The sequence below is a fragment of the Zingiber officinale genome, chromosome 6A, assembly GCF_018446385.1.
Source record: "Zingiber officinale cultivar Zhangliang chromosome 6A, Zo_v1.1, whole genome shotgun sequence".
NCBI lineage: Eukaryota > Viridiplantae > Streptophyta > Magnoliopsida > Zingiberales > Zingiberaceae > Zingiber > Zingiber officinale.
Window position 1 is genome coordinate 119,301,477 of NC_055997.1, and position 11,086 is coordinate 119,312,562.

General features: G+C 47.2%; 1 protein-coding gene across 2 annotated transcripts; it reads right to left on the reverse strand.

The window, feature by feature from the left end:
- Nucleotides 1-7,383: 7,383 nt before the first annotated feature.
- Nucleotides 7,384-10,717, reverse strand: LOC121997715 (sulfite exporter TauE/SafE family protein 3-like). Of its 2 annotated transcripts, none has more exons than XM_042552293.1 (12): nucleotides 10,367-10,717; nucleotides 10,095-10,254; nucleotides 9,587-9,787; nucleotides 9,429-9,493; nucleotides 9,311-9,335; nucleotides 9,171-9,244; nucleotides 9,005-9,091; nucleotides 8,873-8,926; nucleotides 8,564-8,785; nucleotides 8,108-8,231; nucleotides 7,881-8,021; nucleotides 7,384-7,754 (listed from the first exon to the last, which is right to left on the reverse strand). In XM_042552293.1, the coding sequence occupies exons 1-12, from the start codon at nucleotides 10,577-10,579 to the stop codon at nucleotides 7,669-7,671; spliced, it is 1,452 nt and encodes a 483-aa protein (XP_042408227.1). In that variant the 5' UTR covers nucleotides 10,580-10,717; the 3' UTR covers nucleotides 7,384-7,668. The 2 variants fall into 2 exon arrangements, with proteins under 2 accessions (XP_042408227.1, XP_042408228.1); XM_042552294.1 differs by having other exon boundaries at nucleotides 7,385-7,754; nucleotides 8,108-8,201.
- Between the last annotated feature and the right edge of the window lie 369 nt (nucleotides 10,718-11,086).

Here is an 11,086-nt window from a genome sequence, read left to right on the forward strand (position 1 = left end):
GCTCGGACGTGTTCTACTAAATCCAGAGGCATCCGGACGGCTCATCAAATGGACGACGGAGTTAAGTGAATTTGATATCCAATACCAGCCCGCTCGGCGATCAAAGCGCAATCCTTGGCGATTTTGTGACCGAGGTGCAAAGGCCGGAAGCTATGTGGAGAATATGTGGATGGGTCGTCCACTCGGCTCGGAGCGGGATTGGAATATTGTTACTCTCCCCTCAAGAAGAGAAGATATCCGTCCGGTTGGATTATAAAGCTACCAACAATGAAGCGGAGTATGAGACCTCATAGCGGCTGCAAGCAACTCGGCATGTGGGAGCCGGTCGGGTAACACTTCACTCGGATTCGCAGTTGGCCGCTCGGCAACTCTCGGTACCTTGAAATCAATAGTGCTTGGCAAGCTCAAGGAGTTCAAGCTCAAAGCTGATTTTAGAGGTGTATCGACAAAGATCCCGAGCGGAAAATCAAGCGGTAGATGAGTTAGCCAAACTCACGAGCTCGATAACGCCGGTCGCCATTCAGCATCCAATTGAAAAGTATTGTTGGTGGCGCATGTCGACCGGATGGCAGGCCTCACGATTCCGAACCACTGGAGAACACTCATCATAGAGTTCCTCCGCTCGGGCACCATCCAATGAGTATGAAGCTCAGCTGCTAAGGAGAAGAGCCGGTCGGTTCACACTCATCGGCGATCAGCTTTACAAAAAGGCTTTCTCACGCCCGTTGTTGAAATGCGTGAGCTCGGAGGACTCGGCTTACATCCTCCAAGAAGTACATCAAGGATCCTGCGGAGGGCATCCGGGCGGACGATCGTTGGCCAAGAAGATCCTCCTGGCCGGGTACTTTTGGCCGACTTTACAAGCAGACGCCGCTCGGACCGTGTCGACGTGCCTTTCATGCCAGAAGTACCATAACTTCAACCACCGACCGGCAGAGGAAATGAAGGCATCTACAGTCTCGTGTCCGTTCGACCAGTGGGGAATGAATATCGTTGGTCCATTTCCTATGGCGACCGGACAGCGGAAATTTCTAATAGTGGCGGTAGATTATTTTTCCAAGTGGGTGGAGGCCTAGCCGCTAGCTAGGATCACCGAACAAATGGTCAAAAAGTTCATATGGCAACACATCATTTGTCGGTCAGCATCCCTCGCCGACTAATTTCCGACAACGGACGACAATTCACAGGGAAGGTGCTGGAGAATTGGTGCAAGAGCTACGACATCGAGCAACACTTCAAGTTCGTGGCTTATCCCCAAAGCAACGGTCAAGCCGAAGTAGCCAATCGGGAAATTCTTCGTATTCTGCGCGCTCGGCTCGACCATTTGAGAGGAAGTTGGCCGGATGAAGTGCCGGGCGTCTTGTGGGCCATCCGGACGACTTCGAAGGAAGGGACGGGCGTCACACCATTCCATTTGGTGTATGGTGGCGAGGCAGTTATTCCGGTTGAAGTCGGCGTCGAGTCCGTCCGGATTCAGAGTTATGATGATGGCAACGCCGAACGGAGGAACATGGAGCTGGATTTGGTCGACGAGGAGCGAGCCAAGGCGTCCGTTCGGCTGATGGCATACCGGCAGCGGATGAAACAAAATTACAACCGCCGTGTAATCCCCAGATCATTCTAGGTCGGCGATATTGTCTGGAAGAAAGTCAAGCCGGTCGGCGATGTCGGCAAGTTAGAAGCTCCCTGGGCGGGCCCCTTCAAGGTTATTGAGAAGCTCCGATCGGGAGCATATTATTTGGAGGATGAAGACGGGCGGCAGCTGGATCGACCGTGGAGTCATCTCGAGCGGGGTGAAAGGTGCACGAATGTAAATCATTTTTGTATATGTTAGTCGCCTATGTCCTTGTAATGCAGGAAGCAAAATTAATGCAAAGGATGGTCAATGGATTCGCCGATCGACAGCGTCAAAATTAACCTTGAAGACCGTCGAGCTCCGACGTTAAATCGAGAGATGAGCCGGCGTCTATAAACGTCCGAGCGGAAGACCGTCGGGCTCCGACGTTAAATATCGAGGCTGCAAGCGTCCGTGCGGAAGACCGTCGAGCCGACGTTAAATATCGAGAGCCGAGGCGGCGCCTAAAACGTCGGCGGAAGACCGTCGAGCTCCGGCGTTAAAAATCGAGAGCGGCGCCGATCGACTATACGGTCGGAAGACCGCCGAGCTCCGACGTTAAATATCGAGGCGAGCCGGCGTCTATAAGCGTCGGCGGAAGACCGTCGACTCGGCGTTAAATATCGAGGCAATGGGCGTCTATAAACGTCCGGCGGAAGACCGTCGAGCTCCGGCGTTAAATATCGAGAGGCGAGGCCTATAAACGCGTCGAGCGGAAGACCGTCGAGCTCCGGCGTTAAAAATCGAGAGCCGCCGCGTCTATAAACTCCCGGCGGAAGACCGTCGAGCTCCGGCGTTAAATATCGAGACGAGCCGGCGTCTAAACCGTCCGGCGGAAGACCGTCGAGCTCCGACGTTAAATATCGAGAGGCGAGCCGGCGTCTATAAACGTCGGCGGAAGACCGCCGAGCTCGGACGAAATATCGAGAGGCGAGCCGGCGTCTATAAACGTCCGAGCGGAAGACCGTCGATCTCCGACGTTAAATATCGAGAGACGAGCCGGCGTCTATAAACGTCCGAGCGGAAGACCGTCGAGCTCCGACGTTAAATATCGAGAGACGAGCCGGCGTCTATAAACGTCCGAGCGGAAGACCGTCGAGCTCCGACGTTAAATATCGAGAGACGAGCCGGCGTCTATAAACGTCCGAGCGGATAGCCATTCACATGATACGATCAACGATAGCCTGGTCGTTAAGATCAACATACGACTGAGCGGCTCGCTTATCAAATGTGTACGGAAAACCTCTTTGGGGGTAAGGCACAGAGCAAAAGTTGGTCAGTCGAAGTTAAAAGATATTAGCGTGTAAACGCCGAGCGGCTTCGTTAGAACGCCGAGCGGCTGCTCAGTCGCATGATAAAAGACATTAAAAACAATCGACTTGTCTGGTAGAGCGTGGTGCCGAGCGGAAGAGTTTTAAAGAACACTTAAAAAAGTGTATAATAAGATTATCTATTATACACTGGGTGAACAAAAAAAGTTGGGCCGAACGGCTTGAATACAAAAAAGTTCATACACAGAAAAAACGCTTATCACACGTCAAAGTCAAAAAGAGTGTCGGGGATGGCGCCCATCACAGTCGCGAGGTCCTCGGGGGGGATGGCAAGCTCGACGGGCAGGTGACCCTTGGTCTTCAGGTAATCCACCGCCGCCTTGATCGCTTCTTTGAAAGTGAGGGATATCTTGTCGGTAAACTTCTCTCCGAAATCTTCCGAGCGGAGATACGCCTTCCTCACTTCGTCAGAACGGGCCGACTCCCCCTCTTGATATTCTTTGAGCAAGGCATGGGCAGCGTCGCTGGCGGCTTGGAGATCCTGCAAGTCTCCATCAAATCTTTGGAGATCGGTCGAGCGACCCTCCTTCTCGGTAGCCAGCAGAGCATCCAGATCCTTGATGCGTTGCTCCAGCCCTCGGATCTCCACCTTCATCCGGTCCATATCATCGATGGTCTGGAGCTTCCGGGTGGTCGCCGTCTTGATCTCCTTATCTCGTTGCTTGATCATCGCCTCAAGCCGAACGACCTTGCTCGCCAGATCGGAAGCCCTTTTCCGTTCGGCTTCCAATGATTTTTTGGCCTTCTCCAGAGCGGCCGTCGATTGTTGGTTGTCCCCGGCGGCTTTAAGTTTTCTCAGTTCGTCCTCCAGCTCGGCCAACCGATTGCTAATGGCAATCTGCTCCACCCAGTTCTGAGCAAGGTGAATAGGTTAAAACTTAATTCAACTACACAAATAAAGAAGAAGAGCATACCCGGTGGCTCGTTGGAGGTTCTTGTCGCTGCCGAGTCGCCAGCCTTTATCGAGGCGTCCTCCCAAGCTTTGCAAGGGGCCCGTCAGGTGATCTGCTGCTCGGGGACCATGGCCGATCGTGTGACCATGTATTTCTACGAGGGCGCAGAACGGTCTTAATTAAATTCGAGCCGCTCGGCTCGCTCTGAGAGGCATCGGCCTTACCGGACGGCAAACGCCTGATACGGCGCAGAGTTCTAGAAGGGCTGGATGGCGGCACCTCAGAGCTGGCCCTCGGAGAGCCATGTGGGGTCGGAGTACTCTCGAGGGAAACCGTCCCAGACAACATCGGAGCATCCGCGCCCCGCTCGGGCTGTGGCTCATCAAGTGGAGTGGAGGCAGACGCAGATTCTGGGCGGCGGCGCTTCCGAGTGACTAGCGGAACATCGTCGGCCGAACGGCCCTCCACCTCGGCTTGGGTAGGAGGTTCGGTGTCACCTGCTACCTCCTCGAGGGAGGCAGTAGCTGCTACGGCTTCAGGGGCATTCTGAGTCCCCTCACTTGCTTCGCCGGTCGGATCAACTAGACCAAGGCCGCGCTCGGCGACCTCTTTGTTCGTCACCGCCTCAATCTGAGCGGCTTTCAATTTGAGCTTCTCAGTCGCCTTGGCGCGCCACATGACTTCAGCTGCAGAAGCAAAAAATAAATCAGTTAGAACAAAACAAACGGGAAGATAAGGGAACTTACTCATACTGCAGGGCAGATCGGCTGTGGTAGGGGACAAGCCAAATATGTGCATTACTCCCGGAAGGAGCAGCTTGTCAATATGATAACGCTGACCAACCAGCCGTTCGGCTGCATGAAAGTAGGCCGCGTCGCCTCTAAATTTGCCGAGCTCCGGCTGCGCTGGCATCGCCGTCTGCCACTTGGTACGAAAAGTTGGCCGTTCGGGAAAACGTATATAGAAAAAGTGCTCCTTCCAATGTTTGTTGGAGCTCGGCATGCCATCGAAGAGGACGAAACCTATCCTAGATTGAAAAACAAAAGTTCCCCACTCGGCCTGCTTGGGATAGTAAAAGTAGTGAAAGATTTTTGGGTCTAAGGGGATGCAGTTCAGTTTGAACAAAACTATTACTCCGCTCAGCAGCCTGATAGAGTTGGGAACTACCTGGCCGAGCGGAATGCGGAAGTAATTGCAGACTTGCAGGAAAAATTCATGGGGTGGGAAGCATAGTCCGGCCAGAAATTGGTCTCGGAAAAAAAGAACTGTGCCGATCGGCGGTTCATGAGGCCGATCGGCCGGTGTGGCTAATACTATTTGGTGGTCGGAAGGAATGTCGTAAGTCCGAGCGAGACGCAACACGTCCTCCTCGTCAAAACGACTTTCCATGGTCTAGTACCATAGACCCGGAGCACCGCCGGTCGATTGCGAGGTGCTAGTCATGGTCGAAAGATAAAAATGCGGGACAAAAGAAGAAGGTTCAAGCAAGGAATGGAGGAAAACCGACGGAAGGAAACGATTAACAGCAAGAAGAAAACGTTGGGAACGAGAAAGAGGGTCTTATGAGCAAGAAAGATGATCGACAGGGGCCTGGGGTTGCCGAAGAGTTGAGGGGCAAGGTCGCCGGAGAAAAAAACGGGCAGAGGAGCGCCGGAGGAGGAGGAAGCAACAATGCGGCGGAAACGGAGTCGTGGGCTTTATATCGCCGCCCGGGAGCAACCTCCACCGTCCGATCCAGGTCGTTGATAACGAGGTCATCATCCAGCCGTTCATTTCAAACGGCGGCTGTCCCATCGGAAGTGACGCCACCACCATACGCTGACAAACGCACGATCGCCACGTGTCAGCAGGATATTGGCCGCATTTAATGAGCTCCCCTTACCGTGCGCAGCGCACGTGATGGGTAGTAGTTGAGAGCATCGGACATGGATTCCAAGAAAACACAAGGCATGGGCAAGATACCGCTGAACGGATGAGCATCCTTATGCCTGGCCGAGCGTCCCAATGCTCAGTCAGATCGGCAGTCCAGTCGGTCGGACTTCGCCTCCTTCGACTAGACTCGAGGGGAAGGCAAGTGATCCGGTGGTAAGAGCCCGGGACCCCCTAACGAGGGGTCAACGCCACGTGGAGGTCAAAAGGCCAGGTGGTCCGTCGAAAGAGGGTGAGCCGACCGGACGCATGAAAAAAGGGCAGGCCGATCGGCCTGCAGGGTTTCGACGCTCAATGAAATAGTAAATAATGACCGAGCGGAAGGCCTAAGAGAAGGCAGGACATAATGGGCGCTCCGGCCGGCCGGCGTAGGGAATTAAAGCCGTCCGGACGACGCTCTTCGCGTCGGCCGTCCGGACGGACATCCCGGCCGGGCGGTGGATGAAGGATAGGAACATCTTCTGCGGTAGTGAGTCCTACTGAGGCCATACTCTAAGTCGACAACAAGGTGTTCGTTGTCCCATCAAGACGTGATTGGATCGAGAGAGGATGGTGTCGAACTCTGACAGGTACATACCGAGGTATGGGCTGCGGACACGTATGTGCCTCGGTGGACGTGCACTAGTTCTTTCGCCGCTCTATATAAAGAGCCTCTTACTTCGTCGGAGGTACGCATTCTACAAGCTTTGGAGCCACCTTTTGCTGTCCGCTTACCTGACTTGAGCGTCGGAGGGTCGCCGCCGGGAACCCCTTCCCGGCCCGACTTCTGTGCAGGTTCGCCGAGATTCGTGCGACCCGACGGAGGCCTACACCATCGAATAGGAGTGCGCCACGTGCCCAGCGTCCTTTGGTTCGGCGATTCAGACAAGATCATTATATATTATGAATCCCCTAATCAATCCTACCAAATAGTATATGAATAACTTTTTAAAAATATAATCCAAATCCCCTATCCAACAGATTTACCTTTTAGTAAAAAAAAATCTTAAGCGAAAGTCCAAGGAACACATTTTATCACAAATACTCTCAAATTAATTGTAATTTATCAACCAGGCCCCATAAATATAAATAGACAACAAATCTATTATTTAACTCGGAAAACAAAAAGGAAATTATTATTTTTATTAATTTATATTTTTAATTGGCCATAGTGTCCACTTCATTCCACGTTACATATCATTTTATCAGCTCAGCATTTACTCTACACGTGTTTTATTGTGATTATATTTAATTTTTTATATACCGCGGATCATCGCAGATATCATATGTAATATAATAATACAAATTATATAAAAAAAATTTATTATTAAATAATTAAACAATGTTATTCAATGAGTCATCGTAGGTATCATTGCATATGTAATAATATAATACATAAATACATATAAATTATATAAAATAAATCTTTATTATCAAATAAGTAAACATTGTTATTCAATACTAGTATAATTTATTTTATAAAAATTTTAATCTGAAAATAAAATAAAAATTAGATGATTAATCGTACTTAAGTTATATAGTGAGAATGTCTTATGTCACTCGAAAAATTGATAAGATAATCGATAAAAAATTAATGAGGATAAATTGATATGCTGTGATATAAAAAATAATAATAAAAAGAAAATCATATCAAATATTAAAAAGGGAGAAGGGAGGAAACAATGATGAAGAATCAATGAGGATTGAGATAGCAAGAAGAACTTCTTCACATTGTTCACCGTCTCTCCGAATCAAGTTCCAAGTATGAATCTATTCAGGAGAATTCAAGACGATAAAATTTTGGAGCAGCGGCAAGATAGCATCATCTTGTCATTGTTCATATCCTTCCCTCTGAAATAACTGATACGAAAGAGAAAAATCTGTGGCTGACCGAGACATTATCTTGATTTTTCACTTGATGCTATACTTCATATTTGCAGAGATTCTCAAATCCCATGTAGTCATGGTGCTGGATCTTATAAACCATGTTTGAAATGCCAACTCCGCCTGTTAAGCATCAAAAGATTTGAAAGAATGCAGACATAGGAAAGCAAAGAATTCAACTTGTGTGTTCCTCACGTGTTGTTCATATCAAACTTGATAAGTGGAAGAGTTTTAAGATATGTAACTTACCCAATGAGATTGCGCTAACAAAAATGGTGAATGCGAGGATGAAGATGATGAGTGACGCCCTCCCCATTATTACAATCAATCGCCTAACTACGTGCTGGCCGACAAAGGCAGCAACTAAAGAAATGGCCACAAAATACGATGCTGCATGATTAGGAGAAAGAACAGGGTGTTTAGTTGTGTAAGCTCCAGTGCAAAATGAACTCAGATAGGAAGGTGAAGGGCACTACCATATGGGATAGGAAAACGCTTCAGGAGGTAATATTCTACGACTGACATTGATGAGGAAAATGTCATTGCAAAAGTTGCCGTGGCACTCGAGACCTGGAAGAAGACAACTCGATTAGCTTGTGCCTGAAAGAGAAGTAAACAAATGTTCGAGATACCATCATCAATCATCATGCAAAAATAATGCAAAAAACTATTCAGAAAACAGATCTTATCCAAGTTTCAAAAACTATCATTAGGCTCTTCATCTTAATTTTGAATTGAGAGTGATATTTAGATAGGAACTCTATGTCGAAGTCCTCTTAATACTATCAAGGCCATTAAATCATGTTACTCTCAGCGATCTAGGGTCAACTACAAACATGAATTTTATCCTTTCATCTAGGGAGGATGGAATATCTTAATGAAGTGATGCCAGTCAGAATGCAAGGAATCGATTAAAAGTGCACTGCACGCACCTGGGGAGGAACACCAAGCTCCAAGAATACAGGACCTAGTATAAACCCACCTCCAAGACCAAGCAGTCCTCCAACTACACCAGCAAGGACACCAATCAAACAGTAAAATACAAGATGAAGAACTGTATAACTTGACTCAGCCTCTCCTTTCGATGAAATTGTTCTCTTTCCTCTGTACAAGCTAACAGCTTCATATCCTGACACTCCTAAAGATACAGGAACCTGGAAAGAAAGTCTCAAGATTAGTGTAACTATATAAGTCGCTTACGAATGGTTCTCAATGCAAACAATGGTCAAGAGAATAAGAACCTGAAGGAAGTTGAGAAACCAATACCACAAAGAACAGGTTGATGTGTAATATTGCTGGAAAAGATACAAAAACAGATCGTTTTAACAGTTTGTATATTGTTGTAAATCTATGGCTTGGGCCAGACTGGTCACCTTCAGAACTTGAAGAATAAGAAATGATATCCAAACAAAACAAAGAAGGCCAAGCTCCTTCCAGCACACATTTTCCATGATTGGTACCTGCAAATGCTCTACCTATCTTAGTTTCTTATTGTATCATTTACCACAGAGAGCACTGATGCAAATTAAACTTGCCAACCTCTGTCCTCAGAGCCTTTGATGCATCCCCAGGACCAGATGGCAGAGATTCGTACTCCACTTCTTCTCTTCCGGCTTGATATAGACTATCTATTAGTCTTAAGCATTGGATACCTTAAAAAGTTTAACTATCCAACTCACCATTTGATTCCTTACGTGCCGCCTCCTACAATTCAAAACATGGATTAGGAAAGTCAGAATGCAATTGAACAAGGAGGGATTGACATTTCAAACCAAGATGAGGTACCAAACTAAGCACCTTCTTTGAGATAGTCTCTTTCTTCCATGTGTCTACTCCCCTTAAAAATGCCTTTGTTGATGTTCCTATGACAACAACCGTAAAACATGAATCCTTAGACCGGGCACAGCGGCAACAAACAGAATAAAGAACAATCGACAAGAGATCAGTTGGTTTACCAATGAAAAGGATAATAAGAAGGACCGTGACCATCCAATCAGCAAAGATGACATTAAATGCAACTCCAATACTAATGCCCAGCATTAGCATTGGTTGGAAAAGCAAAGCAAGATCGTAATCGATGATAGGCAAATCAAGAGTTGGATGCCTCAGCTTCAGGTTATAACAAACTGTAGATCCTGCAGCACCCATGATCATGCCTACGCCAGATTGGAACTACTTCAGTATAAAAAAGCGCAGCAAATGGAATATCCGAAGAACAGAAAGATGTATCTTGTAAAGAAAAGCAAAGATCCTAACACCAAAAACACTGACCAAGTGAACTGTTGGATGGTAGGCTGTTTTTCAAAAAGGAAGCACAAAAGTGGATCAAAGTTCTATATTTTGATTTATTTGAACTGGAGGTTACCAGGACCACCTTTCTTTAGGTTTTCCTTTCCGTTTTGGAATCATTGAAATGCATGTGATTTTATGAGTTCAAGAGTAACATACAATTTCATATCTTACATTTTGATATAGCCGTAGAAGACTTGGCATCGAATCCAATGATGAGGGTAAGCATCGGGACGTAAATCCCACCGCCTCCAACACCTCCAACACTCCCAAAGGCAGATCCCAAGAATCCAATGATGGTTCCGACAATGATTTGCCACCCAAATTTCATGGACTGCAGATAAAAAAAAACACAAAAGGATTTTTTTTTTTAATCAAGCCGAAGATGGAAGGAGATCACAAAGAAATAGTCGAGTCCCAAAAATCTTAAAGCGCGATCTTTTTACCGGCCAAACGTGCTGGTAGGAGGACTCATTCGGTCGCCACAAGAAATTTACAACATTCAGCATGTAATCGGACAGTCCAACCTCCTCAGCTTCGACTGCGTCGCCTGCGGCGATCTCCGGTCGAATCCCTCGCTCCGCCGCCACAGAAGCGGCCACCGCGAGGGAGACGAGCAGTGTCGTCCACAACATTCCACTCCCCCATTTGGACTCCATTCTCTACTTAAAAATCGAACCTTTTCTCAGTTCCGCGCAGTCTCAGAAGTCAGGCCCGGTGCCGAAACAGTGGGAGAGAGAGGAGGGGGCGGAGGAGGGAGAAGAAGAGGAGCAGAGCCGATGTCGGATTCCGAGCCGGCGTGCAGTTCGAACGACGATAAACAGCGTCGGTATTTATGTCGTTGGAGTACGAAACTACCCCTGGCCTTGGTTTTAATTTCGAATGTTAACCTAATCAATAAATATCTTACCATTCAATTAAATATACGGATCTGTAATAATTAATTTTGATGAACTCAAAATTATTTTAAGGTTAATTAATAATTTTTCTGATTAATTTTATATAAAAAGATATATATTTTCTTTAGTCCTACAATTTTTTAGCGAAATTAGAAAGTATTTTTTTCGCCTGGACATTATTTAACTGTCGCCATGTCACATATTTGGGATATGCCTCATGTGAGAATTGCTCTTATTTTTCTTATAAAAAATTATTATTATTATTAT

Coding starts and splice junctions, on each gene's coding strand:
- LOC121997715 (XM_042552293.1), bottom strand. CDS start 10,579: ATGGAGTCCAAATGGGGGAGTGGAATGTTGTGGACGACACTGCTCGTC. Junction 9,092..9,170: donor CAAAGGCTCTGAGGACAGAG/GTTGGCAAGTTT, acceptor GAGCATTTGCAG/GTACCAATCATGGAAAATGT. Junction 8,927..9,004: donor TTATTCTTCAAGTTCTGAAG/GTGACCAGTCTG, acceptor TATCTTTTCCAG/CAATATTACACATCAACCTG.